Source organism: Polypterus senegalus, chromosome 7 (genome assembly GCF_016835505.1).
Source record: "Polypterus senegalus isolate Bchr_013 chromosome 7, ASM1683550v1, whole genome shotgun sequence".
Classification (NCBI taxonomy): Eukaryota; Metazoa; Chordata; class Cladistia; order Polypteriformes; family Polypteridae; genus Polypterus; species Polypterus senegalus.
In genome coordinates, this window is record NC_053160.1 from 229880 (window position 1) to 243922 (window position 14043).

General features: G+C 41.3%; 1 protein-coding gene across 1 annotated transcript in view; it reads right to left on the reverse strand.

Moving 5' to 3' along the window:
• Positions 1–14043, reverse strand: part of LOC120532251 (nuclear cap-binding protein subunit 1) — a 37242-nt gene that overhangs the window by 6737 nt on the left and 16462 nt on the right. Inside the window, exons 7-17 of the mRNA XM_039758105.1 lie at positions 12892–12961; positions 11167–11382; positions 7377–7474; positions 7226–7289; positions 6564–6674; positions 4833–4897; positions 4341–4403; positions 4176–4250; positions 3666–3772; positions 3468–3590; positions 3279–3381 (exon numbers count right to left, since the gene is read on the reverse strand). Of these exons, the coding sequence (XP_039614039.1) occupies positions 3279–3381; positions 3468–3590; positions 3666–3772; positions 4176–4250; positions 4341–4403; positions 4833–4897; positions 6564–6674; positions 7226–7289; positions 7377–7474; positions 11167–11382; positions 12892–12961 (1095 nt within the window). The remainder of the gene's footprint in view (positions 1–3278; positions 3382–3467; positions 3591–3665; positions 3773–4175; positions 4251–4340; positions 4404–4832; positions 4898–6563; positions 6675–7225; positions 7290–7376; positions 7475–11166; positions 11383–12891; positions 12962–14043) is intronic.

Sequence of the window (14043 nt, forward strand, 5' to 3'; positions counted from 1 at the left end):
CTTCAGGCCTTCAATAGGATTACTCATTTCTCTTCGGGGCTGTTCGCTCTCTCACATGCCTGGTTTAGACAAGGGGGCATTAGCAGTGCTAGGTGGGGTGGCTGTCATGGATTTCTTTGAAAGAGAAGTTCCAAAGTCGCTCTGCAAAGGGTTCAATGTACAGTATATCCATTTTAATTGAACAAAAATATTGGAGAGCAGCAAGTGAGCTCTCCGTTTTACACAGAAATAGATAAGGAGGACTGCTAACAAGTACTAAATCACCCCGTTACTCTGTGAAAAGTTACTAGGAAAGTTAGAAACTTAGGAGTACACGACTTCTCTCGTAATCCAAGCCATGGCATCTTTTTAGGTGAGGCTAAAACGAATCCTTTATTCTAGAACAGTAATTTGAGTAAACATGTAGAAAAAAATGCATAAAAAATGTTCTTCACTGAGGTGTCATTAAGACTTTCAAGTGCACTACAATTTGAATATCAGCAACTGAACCCAACGTATAAGTCCTCACCAATCTGTGTGTCACTAAAGGCACTGCAATGCATGAATGGCAGTTAAGATTTCTGATCCACCGACGGCTTCCTACAAATTATTTCATGACACAGAAGTGATTATTTGCTTTATAACGCAAGGTTGTTTGGTTTTGCCCCTCCATATGGGAGACATTTCAGTCAATCGGCCATCGCATCCGGAGCAGGTCCAGACATTGTCGGGAGTTTGGGGGCCATACACACCTACAGGGTCACATTAGCAACTGGCCTGATGAAATTCACACAATCAGCCTGTGATTTTCAGAGTGATGTTGAATCCTGCCCTTAGTGGGTTGGCGATTTTGGTTTCCATTGACTGTTTTCAATAAAGTACAGAATATTACTCCGTCAAGATTTTCCACTTGAATGTTTTGCGATTTAACTGTTCTCTTAATTTTTTTGAGCATAGATGTATGTAAATGTGTATGTTAACTATTACAGCAATAATGATGCCTGAAGTGTAAAATGCCCGACTGCAATTAGAGACAAGTCACAATACAGCTGACAAAAATATTCTGATTAAGGACCGAGGAAAGGCTTTATTTTGGCAGTTGTGGGCTGAATAACTTCAAATAAAACAGCATTTCCTTAACTCAGTGCTGGGGCCTTTGGTATGTTTAATACAAACTATCTGGACAGAAATAGAATTAAGAAGCTGGTTAAGTATGCACTTGATACCAAAGTAGGTGGGAAGTTCAGATAATGGAGAACCAACTAAACTGTTACAATGGCACTTGGACAGGTTTGTGGCTGGTTGAATTTAATGCAAATAAACAAAAGTATTAAACACAAGGAGTAGAAATGTTCGGTCTGAATATACAATGGGAGGTCTGAACCTTATGTAAAGTATGCAGGAGTCTTGGAGGATTCATCTGTCAGTCTATATATCTCTCTCTGGCAGGCGGCGTACAGAAGGCTACTAGGATGTTATGTTACGGATCACGATGTGTGGAGTACGAGTCTAGGGAGGTTACGCTTAAGGTATATACCACACTCACGAGGCCTCACCTGGGGTACCATGGGCAGCATCAGCTTTCATATTACAAACAAGACACAGCAGTGCTAGAAAAAGTCCAGAAAAGAGCAACCAGGCCGACTGCAGTGCTAAGAGCTATGAGACTAAATCGAAGGAGCCAAATCTTTTCAATTTAAGCAGAGATTAAGAGAGGACATGACTGAAGAATTTAAAATTATGAAAGGAGTTAGTACAGTGGATACTAGCTGTCGCTTTAAAGTAAAAACCGCAACAAGAACAAGGGACCACAACTGGAAATTTGCTAAACAAAGATTTCACATAAATGTAAGAAAGTTTTTCTTTACATAATGAACCACAGACATATCGGATAAATGACCATACTGTGGTGGACAGTAGGACATTAACGGCCCTCAAATCTCAGACGGATGTTATTCTGGACAATCTTAGTGAATAGAATGGACAAATTTGTTTGGCTGAATAGAACTACAGTGACAAAAATGGGCCAACGGTCTAAATCTGAAGAAATGTGTCTTGTACCTTTTGCTGCACCTGCAGTCTAAAATGGGAAATCTTTCAACTGTGAAATACTTGCATCTGCCACACGACTTGATATATCTGCACATCATTTTGGCTGAAAGGCCTCTGTCCTCACAGTAACATGGGTTCTATTCCATGACAAAGTTTTCTTTTCCTTTTAAATGCAAAACACCCCACAGTGGCACTGCAGCTTGGCATGGAGGCACACCTGGCTGCTGTAGAAGATGCACACAAACACTCCGGTTGTTTGGAAGCTGCCAAGCAGTCTGTTCCTTGACAACAAACCTCCATTCACAGCACAGTACACGTTAACAAGAGTCTGTCAGCACAGAGGGCTTCTTAGCTGAAATTACAAAACAGACTGCATTTAAGGTGCCTAAAAAATGATTTATTTTGGAGCTCACAAGTCTTTGGCCATTTGTGAACGATGCAGACTGGGTTTCGTTTTCAAGCTGTATGACCCTTATATGTGAGACACTGTCAGACTGCCCCTTTCCTTACTCTTTGATAGAACGGTGTGTTCAAAAGCACAGCCTCACATCTCCTCCATGTAAACTCCCCAAAACAATGCTAGTTAACATAGAACTTTTATCAAATTTAAGAATCAAAGTAATTAAACATGTTTGATTTTTAAACATTTGTACATTAAGTTTTCAAACCAAAAGGACCTGTGAATTGGTTCTTTGGGAGTTGAAAATGCACATAGAGCCCCCAAAGTCAATATGTATTCTAATATACTGCATTGAAATGAATAAACTATTTCTTGTATAAAACCCATTTGAAGTGTGACAAACGGGCAGCACAATGGTCTCTGCACACGTGTTAGAAGTAGTAACGTGTAGAAAAAGGATATCCTTGGGCTCTCTGAAGACCTGAGCAGAGAGCCTCAGCCGAAGAGTAGTTCAAGAGGGCCTATAGTGAACTCTCCTTCATTAAGTTATTCATTTTTAGTTATTATTTATCACATATTTTACAATTTTAATGGTTTTAATTGATATTTATAACATGTATTGTTCCTAATTCCCTTATATATTCTTCTTAGATGCACAGATATTTAAGTTTAGCAACTAAGCATTTCACTTCATAGTGTACTGTTATGAATAATGTGTATGCGACAAATAAATTCAATTTGATTTGACAAATTATAAAACAAAGCCACTAACTGCAAGAAAGCTGAAGTAGAAAATGCACAAAGAGCAGAGCTAAAGAAAATGACACCCCAAGATGCTTGTACTTACTTAGCGAGAGCACTGAACGAATGGCTGAAGGATTTGGCTGCCAAGTGCAGAAGAGTCTGCAGGAAGACTTCAATCTTCAATGGGTTGAAGCTGTCTACTTCATCTGTAATGGCAGAGGAAGCTCTAGTTAGGGAAGACTACGAATCACAGGGACATCATACAACATGCGGCCTACTGCTGAGCGCTCACCATCATCATCGCCCTGGTTAGGGTTTGGCACATCTTTCAGGACGTTCAAGATCTCTTCATTGTTGGCCCGGTTTTTGATGGCATTGTGGATGGCAATCGTCACAGGATATCCTGGCAAAGTACCTAAAGCCAAGAAAGAAACTTCATTAGCTTGTCACATGTCTTGGTGTCACTAGTACAAGAGCTACAATCACTTACTGCTGCTGCTTTCATCCATGTATTTATATACAAACAGAGGATTGATGGGCAACAGTGGGGCAAAGCTGGCCGGAACAATGTCCACTATTCGCTGGTGATAAGATAGCCTGGAAGAGAAGAAGAAATGGTCATCATAGCAGTTTCTTACAGCCACAGAGAAGCCCACGTGCTTTTTCATGGCTATAAACCAGAAATGCATCAGGCCTGAAGTGAACAAATGCACACACAGCTGGGGACTGGAAGTGAAAGCCATGGAAGAAAAACACATCATGGTGAGCCCAATCTAAGCCATTTATTTTTACACATGGATTCTCACTTTAGTTCAACAGTACTGCTCAAGATTTTACTAAGTAGTATCTTCATCCAAAAACAGCGAAACACTAAGAGAGGGAGGATGGAGTGAAGCATGCACAGCTTTTAAATATTTTAAGCCAAGAAAAAGTACAAGCAGCACCCTTTTCTTGTGTAACCCAGAGGAAAAAAATGCAGCAGGCTCCACGTACAACATACCTCATGCACTTCTCCAGTACTTCCTTGACAAACTTTGGTTTAGGCTTCTCAAGATCTTGAGTCAAACAATCAGACCTGAAGGGACAGAGAGAGCACATGAACTGAGACAGGCCTGGCTTCAAACCAACTGCCGCAAACAAGAGAAGACAAGCAATGTGCTCCTACCAGTCATCCCAACTCCATCGAAACTGGAAATTACTTAAGTGATGTGAAAACCAACTCATGAACCTACAATGAGAGAGAGAGAGAGAGAGAGTGAACTGCATAGATAAAGCGAGTATTCAGGATTTGTTAACATCCCGTGTGTAGGTGCTAGACACACGTCAATACCAGAACCAATCAGAATGACAGCCCATAGCCGACGCTCAGTGTATGCCATTCACATTAAATGAAGGAACACCAGCAAGCAAAATTCATTATGACAGGCCACCGCTCAAATACCCCACACCTCACCAAAACGTTGCATCTGTTAAAGTCTTTTCTCTTGGCCTTTCTTAAAATACAATAAAATCAAGGACATGTAAGAAGAGAATGGGATTGGAGAGGAAAACAAAAGGGAAAAAAAAAAAAGAAGAGAGTAGGCCCCCCTTTTATAAGCAAGGCTGTCACATACTGCAGTGTGCAAAATAAGCAGACACACACTCTCCACACACTAACCTGTCAATACACGTCGTGTTCATGCTATCCAGGCGCAAATACATCATTTCTGTTGCTTGGGCAAGCTGACAACTTGAATAGGAAAATCTTCACAAAATCCCACAGAATTTTATTTTGCCAGTTAAAACTGAAGAATAGCAAAGTTAACACTTTAATATAAGCAGTTTAGATTCCTCCCTCTTTTACTGAACCTACATTCCTCACATTAAGAGACTTTCTTACTTTCACCTCGATATCATATGCCATGTTCGCTCATTCCTCTCCTGTTCTGAGGCCGAGACACTTTCATTGACTACTGTGACTCCCCACTGGCAGGTACCCCTTCAAATCTGTCATCACAGCCATCCTGCTCCACCATCTATAGCTCTCGGAGTCTTCCAGGATTGACTATGAAATTCTATGAATAACCCATAAAGCTTTACATAGCTTCACAACGAACAACATCAGTGAGCTCCTCCATCACACTGCTCCAGTCTGCCCACTGAGGTCTGCCAATTATGGCAATCATGTTGTACCCCAAGCTAATCTGCGCTCTGTGCATTTGCATTTTAGGCTGGTTTATTCTCAATTATTCTATTTTGATGCTTTGTATATCCTGTACTTAGCATTTTCTGTAGATATTTGAATCCAGTGTTGAATACGCTCTGCTGTTCTTCCTGAAAGAATATATGAAGTAAACAAAATGTATTATTATTACAAGGCTTGTACACATCAGGTTATGCAGGACACCCTTTAGCTTAACTTGGACGAACAAAGCACAGAGTGCCGAAGACCAGGACCATCTGTGCAAATACATGACTTGTCTGAAAACTGAACTGTTAGGCTGCTAGCAGTCAGTTCGAACTCTAGGGACTGCTACAAAGTTATATTGCAGGGCTTCATGTAAAACGCCACCAAAAGCAATGTAGGGCCAAAGGATGTGCCGCTCTTGCCAACTGCCTTCAGTGCTGCATTCGTGACTTTTCAGTTGATGGTGTACAGTGACAGTAAAGGGTCAAATTGTAACAAACCACTACTCTCGTCATCTTGAAGCACTAATGCTTCTCCAGCTGTCTGAACAAGAGAATAAAGACAGGGTAAATTCAATATACCTCAAACAAGAATAAGAATAATAATATGTTGTGGTATGGAGATGGGGGAAGATGTGGTCTTTTGTTCAAGATAAAATCTTTTGATCTTCTCCAATTAAGTGAATTATTTTATTAGCATCAAAATTGTAAATTTGACTCAAGTCTTTCTTCAAGATCTCTTACAAGGTGGCACTATAGTTTCCCTGCTCCAGGTCACACAGACAGGTGGAGGCAGACAATGAGCCCATCTCCTTAACCACTTCACCACAATGCCAGCCTAATGGCAATCTTCTCAGACAGGTACTTTACTTTTATCAGTACATCCCTCAAAAGCATGTCTGCTCCCCTCCCTGTTGCACTGGCCAGGATGCATTTGTACACGCCTAAGTTGGAGAATGGTGTCCACCACATCAAACCCTTATAGGCTGCTTCTCCATTCTGGGATTTCTTCTGTGGATAAGCGAGTATGCATTCCACTTTCATGTAGGGCATCACTGAAGGTTTTGCAGTCAAACTAAGACTAAAGGCCAAAGACTACTCTCTCCTGCTTCCATACGGATCAAACAGAATTTCACGTGTGACATTGCACCTACCTTAAACTCAGTCAAAGAGACATGCTTTATATATCAGGCCACAACAGGTCATGAAACTAAAAGGATACAACTTGTGGCAAGGAACCAGGCTGGAGCTTACAGAGCTCAATCAGTAGGGTGGTATACATAACATCAATATGGGGTGGGAAAGGCAGCATTAAGAGCTCTGCGAAGATAACCTGCAAGATAAAAACACCTAAGGTTAATAGACGGGGTCCAAAATACACTTCGGTCAATACGCCGAGTCTTCTGTCCCAGGGGAGCCAGGACTATCAACTAAACTGCTGGGACATTGTGAAGCGAGCTACATCAAATAAACATGCGATTAGTAAACCACTCCTTGATGCTTCAACGTTCTGACTCAACAGACTCAAATACTGGATGCTGGCCAACAATCCAAAGGAAATCCCATTAAACTGGACTGCTTTTTGATCCTTAAGTCTTGCCAACATTCTTTAACTATACCTTGCTCAGATTCAGTGGTCTCATATTGCATAAGCAAACATTAAACTGCAACTCTCCTCTCAATGGACTGACTGGCCAACCTTTAGACAAAGTGTCTTCAAGAGCTTATTGCTCATTCATAAAAACTCCACTTTGCAAACACGCCACTAGCTCTGCATCATTTAAGAGTGTGCAATCCATTTCACCTTAACAACTAAAAAGTGCCAGCGAGATACAAAAGAGCACAGACTAATGTAGAGAGCCGAGATGCGCCCACATCTCTTACCTCCACGATATGGTAGTTCAGAGGAATCTTGTTCTTCCCTGGGTAGCTCAGCAGTTGGGCAGCACTGTAATAAAATGACGTGACAATTGTAAGTTCACGACACACAAAGCATCCACAGCAAAACTCCTCGGCTTACAGAGACTTCTCTTACCAAGTCTTTCTTTCCTTCCAATGAGACTTAATAATGCAATGCAGGTTCTCCTCAATGACAAATCTTTCAACAGAGTGGCTTCCAGGCATTACAGGACCCTGATGATAAAAATAAGCAGGATTAGACTTTTCACAAATAACATGGAAAGCAAGTCCAGAGGAAGACTGTTCTACCTTGAGAGGGATAACAAAAGGACACTATGAGTAATGGAGAGGTCTCTCATTTCCCTACTAAACATGGGTGTCTGCACTCAGTAAGACAGTTATGATGCATCCCAGATATTCCAGATTTGCTGTAAAGGATGCGCTGGGATTTGAGCACAAACCTCCATTTCAGCTACCGCCACAAAAATAACATTCAACATCCATTTACAAGTGTGCATCACTGTAGTGGCGTCCTAGTGGCTGCTCAGCCTTTCAGATTCAATTGACAATATCTGTGACCCTGAAATTTTGTTCCTGCTCAGGAGTACGAGACGTCCTCGCTCGCCTTATGACTGAAGAAAAGAGACTAGCAAGTTAAAAACTGTATGAATGTTAAGTGCTCAAAAGTACATTAAGTCTTCATGTTTCCGACTATATAATGTTACAAAGATACATATGAACTCCAATATTTAAACAGGGTAGCCCAAACAGACACCCATAAAATACACAAAAACATGTAGGCAAGTCGCCAGCCCCCCCAGACACCCATCATGTATCAATAAACTCAGCCGAAACAAGGGGGTGTTGGGGGGGAGAACAAATACTAAAAACCATCAAGCTATCAGAATTTAGTAACACGAAATCAACACCACAGTATCACAAGCCCTAAATAACTGATCAAGCATCCCGACAGATCACTGTAATCTGTCGACTGTCCACATTTTGGGGATGGGGTTGGAGAGGAGTCATCACAACACCTGGAGAAGACCCCACTTGCTTAGTAGTCGTTTGCATTGTGCTGCTGGCTGACGACTCTTTGGTTGTCAGCTTTTGCACAGGCAGGAGCCCAACTGTACAACTTGCACTAAAAGTTAAGCCAACATAAATAAATAAATAAAAGGCACTACAGCAATGTTTGCTGTCATATCTGGCAGTCAAGGGTGTGCACCACAACTCTCCACGACTCGCTAAGATTAGGTAAATGAAGTCAATAACTACAAATATTAAGGAAATGTTGTGTAGCTTGAGAGTTTAGGAAGGAAGACAAGGCTGATTTCTACTCAATGGCATTCTTAGAGGGACTGTTGATGTGTTTCAGTTGCCAAGCCTAATACTGGCGTTAATTTTGTTATCAGGGGCCAATGAGTTTGGAGTACGATGCAGACCCCGAGCCACTTGTGGTCCCTGGACACTTATGTTTTTTATTCCCAACGCACAAAAGCAAAAAACAGGAACTGTAACCTTTATGAAAAACGTGATGTGCAAAGGAAAGTGATGTGGCATGAGGCACACACTCAGGAGGAAGATCACTGCTTCAATGCAGTACATGGCACTACACACGAGAGGAGGCACTGAGGAATGGCACAGTGCAGTGGGGCACATCTTCGCACTCTAAAGTCCAAACTACTGTACTAACGGATTTCTAAGATGGTGCCAGTGCTTGCGGTGAACCAATCAGCACAATTCACCACAGGATCACCATTTATAGTTCCTGTTTGACTGGAATGTAAATATCCTGGAGGAGGAGCTTAAAAAGACAAATGGCCCGGGTTCCTGCAGTAGGAATGCTACAAAAGTTATCAGAGTTTCTAAAATCCTGGATCAGCAAACAAGTTCCTGCGGTGAGAAAGCCCCTTATACGGGATGCTAGTAAAGAACTGCTTTTTTGTCTGCTAACCACAGGCCTCCCTGGATCCTTATGAAGATGAAATAAAGACAAAAAATACAAGCAAATAAATACATACATACTTCATAGCTCCAAGCACTACAGATCCCATATTTAATCACAACTTCTTATTTCATCACTTAACAAATCAAGCTCATCAAAAACTGTGATGACTAAGGATTCAAACGTGTCTGGCTTTGAAGAATCTCTGAGCTTCTCTGCCTCTCTTGCAGCACAAGTCTGACATCAAACACTAAGCTTATGAATCCAACAACTCAGCAGACAGCATAAGGATCTTCATAAGGACGACCGTTTGAGCTGGTATACATGACCGCTTTCTGTTCACAGTGACTGCTGAGCCGTAATAACTTATATATAACAATATGTTCAACGAATGTCCAAGGCAGCAGTAAGGCTACAGCAGATGGTCTTAAGGATCTGCAAGCTCCAGCATGGGTGTGGATATTCTTCTCGCTATGTACTCCAGGTACCTCCCATGTCAGCAGGCTGGCAAAACATCATCTGCCAGGTGCAAGGTCCTGTGGGTATGTGCGTCAGTATTCCTTGGCAATGAACTGGCACCCCATACACAGCTGTTTCCTGCCTTCTGCTGCAGGAGGCTTCCCATGAAAATGTTATGAAGAAGCAGTGGATGGATTCATTTGTTTAGGAATCAAATACAAAGGAGCAATGATATTTATTCTTTGTATTGGTGGTGACAATTGGTTACCAAGAGATTCAACAGAGTAAATGGAACAGAACACACTCTGCATCTACAACTTAAAATATTGCAGCTTTTTATTGGATGTGGTGGTGTCTTTGAATTGTAAAAACACACAAGACTATGTTGTGACCATAAAACCAGGCCTGGTCATGGCAGGTGTGCAGTGATGTGGATGAAAATGTCTGTTTTGCCCAATCACATTTAAGGAGCAATGACCGGTTGCCACTACACAACTCCACACAGGACTACCAGTCAGAATGCAGGAAGTGGACTGGCATGTAATGGAGAACTGGTACTGCATTCCTTACAGTGTGGTCAGAGGACTGGATTTACCTGAACAATGCATGCTTCTAAACTTCTTTGGGCAAGTGGCAGTATCCACATAGGAGTCCCCTCCTTTTGGAGACCTGTGCTAGACTCTTGTAGGCCGAGATACAGGTCAGACTACGCTACAGTGCTATGTAAAACAAAGCCACCAAAATGAATGTTTGTCCCATGAATGACAGATCAGCTGACCACAGACGCCCAAAGACAAGACTTGGGCTTGCAATAAGGGAATTTTTCTTGAAACTCCTCACAAAACCCACAGCAGAACAGAACACTGAATAGAAGCTGGTGTGCCAAAGGAAACACGTCAAAGTCACTGTGCCCTTGAGACCTGAAACTCTGAAGAGGAGAAATCCATTCAGCCCCACACAACATCACTGCCTCGGCTGAACCTGTCACTCGAGTAAAGCTAACACACACAGAAGTCTACACAACACCAAACTGCACCAGGAAACGTCATTTCTGCTTAAAGCGATTGCTGTAAAGGCAGTTGTGTTCACTCCCAAATTTGAAAAGCCATAACTTGCACTTAAGACAGCAACACTGAGATACAGAAAGATGTGTAAAGAAAGGAAGAAAAACCACAAGGCACCATTAGCGTAAGTAAGAGATTCTTACATTAAAAGTTACGATTGCTATATTGCTTTTTATATTGCTTTGTTTTTTTAATAAAGCCTTTATAATCCTTACAACTGTAAATCAAACACTCTGTCTCGCCAAGGATGAGCGATTTCATTTTAAATATAAACAATAATCTACAGGTCTGGAATCCGGCAAACCCCCCCAAAAAATGCAAGAACACATTCATTATGGGCACCTTGACCAACTGGCTGCCATGAACACCAACCACGGCACATTACATTGTCAGTTAGTCTCGTAATTCCACACACAGTGTTACCACCTAAAAAGACCCCAGCGTGTCAGACTTGCCTCAGGAGCATCTGTGTAGTCAAACATCCTGAAGATGACGCGAGGCATGGGATAGACCGCCGTCTCAGAGTGGGGTGGCGGGGTGAACGGAGGCAAGTTATGCTGCAGGGCTTCACATAAAACGCTGTCGAAAGCGATGTAGGGCCTGAGGATGTGCCGCTCTTGCCAACGATCTTTTTTTAGCTTCTGTATCTGTGCCCACAGACAGTCAAGGTACTGAAAAGAGAAACAATGCCAGAGTTAGAGCAACGAAGAAAGAGCTCAAGCGTGTAAGGAAGAGTGAGCCCCTCTGTCTGCATGTGGTGTTGTGTGGAAAATCAAAAAAGAATTTCACAGTCAAATTCACAAAATGTTCATTTGGCTTTCCATAACACGGCATGCAGACAATGGGATGACAAAAACAATGAGATCTTTGAACAGGAAACTATTTGTAGATGATATCTAAAAAAACATTTAAAGCATCTCTGGTGGTATTGTGGATATCCTAAGATACATTTTCAGGTATCTGAAATGGAGCAGATTTTGAGAGACTAAATAATACTAACGATATATTTTAGATATCCGAGGCAAAGTGAAATGTGTACGTGTTGATTAGCTTGTGCACTGCACTTTGTAAATACGACAATAAGGACCCCATGAGACACCTTGATTTCATTTCAGGGCATCTTCAGGTGGCTACCAGACCATCTGGAGATCTCAAACACATTTTAGAATACCTGAGAAAACGGCAAAGTATCTGAAAACGACTTTCTTAACATGAGAGATGAAGTGCTGCTGAAAACAAGGGAAATCTTGCAGGAATTTTAAGATAACATTTGAGATGCCTTGAAATAGATATTAGATTTAAAAACATATCTTCAAATTTTTTGTTTTAAAGAGAGAACGATTGTTAATTTGGCTATACTTTAAACACAATGACTGAGCTTTAGGCAGCAGCTGACTGACTTCCAGCTATGAATTGTGCTTCTAGGAATACAAGACGTGGCACCTGGGGTTCCTCATCACGACTCCTATGCTCTTGATTTTCATCGTTGCCATCCCGGCTCAACGCTCCATTGTTCTGACCTAAAGTAAGGGCAGTTCTGAAGCCTTGTAGCAACACTGATGTATTTAATGCAGCAGGTTCAAAGAAGTGAACAGGACCAGCTTTGTAATTCTGGGACGCTGCCGAACATCGAAAGAGCCAAGGAAACGCTGCTACTTGTGTGCGCATTGCTTTAGGGTTTCAAATTAAAAGACAAGTTTGGTATTTTTCAAGCCAAAGCTATTTCTTCATAATTTAGTTATATATTAATTTGCCACATGAAATTGTGTTCTAAAGTAAAGCATTTTTTTTTACAAGTAAAAAAAAAAAAAATAGTAATACTAAGCCTGTTCTTCTGTTTTAAAACAGAACTCAAAGTACAGGAATCCAAAGATGGACACAAAAGCCTTAAAATGAATGTATACCGTGACCCTGAAGAAATAACCGACTTTTGAGAAGTCCCAAACGTATCCTATAAGCTTTGAAAGACTCACACTGCAATAAACCTGCCAATACAAGGGGCAAGTGAGCTTTGACTCGGTGGATGTACCCATGAACTATTGTAGTGAAATGTAACTTGCCTGTGAGGACATTCCATGCAGTCCTCACAAGAACTACTCGTATTACCGTGTAGCCTTTTTCATAAAACCTTCAGCTATGCAACCAAAAGAAGAAGATGATCAATAGAGAAATCCCAATACCTCCTCCTGTGGATGTGGCTTCTCAGCCGTCCAGACCTGCAGCATTGTCACATGCGTCTTTTGCCGCCTCCTGAAACAAATTCACATTTAATGTAGTTAATACTTATTTTAATCAAATGTATCTTCAGGGTTCCTTATTGTCCATTGCAAACCAAAGTGAAGTTGCAGCAGATGCAATACAAGTCTGGAAGGGTGTAGGAAGTCAGGACTGTGAATCTGTTCACGGATACCATAAAAGCGGACAGATTTTTAAAACTCTCCATACTTTAATTCTGCCTAATCTTTCATGGATTTTCAGGTTCTCTTAAACATGGACTTACAGTATCTCCTTTAGGAATGGCGCATTTTGAATGTAATCTCAGATTAGATATAAAAGGACATCAGACTTCAATAATAGCTCTCCTTAGAAAGACTGAACAAAACACAATCTGAGGAATATGTTTTGGAATATAATAAAGAATTCCATTAATTTTTTGGCCAAAATCAGTCACCTGCAACTCCACAGCTTCCATCTGCCAAGCAGGAAGAACTATGACACAGGCTGCATATTTGGTGAAAAAACAAGTCTAAAAATGCACGACTGACTAGGAATAAAATTCAAGCACAAGTAGAAACACACATTTCTAACCGTTTTTAGGAGACACGACAAACCTCAACGGTGAGTAATGACGTCATTCGGTGGCCATGATGTTCCCTTCCTAACAAAGGCTGCTCGGTCTCTTTTTAAAGCAGAGAAATTTTGTTCTCCACTTAGGTACACAGATGGTGCTTAAGCTTACTTTCAAAGTTTTGTTTTCACATCCAATTTAACTTTTGCTTGGGGGAAATAAGTGAGCAAATAAGCCATTTGTGATGAGACGTGTGCTTGAGCAGGAGTGATGGTGGGAGTGGATACTTTGCTGCTCTGATGCGTGTGCCCCTTGACCCTCATTTGTCTCTCAGTAATCAAGTTACGACAGTGGCGAGTGCAACTACATTTCGATATTACTAATGAACTCTTGAGGGAATTCCAATTATGGTTTTACAAATTGCTCTTTGTGGCAATACGACTCCTGTGTCTCTAAATCTTACTCTTAATTTCACAGTCTAATTCCACCAGGCCTAAGAAGCTCAGAAGCACTCAATGCCAAGTCAAACTTAGCCGTGATGAAG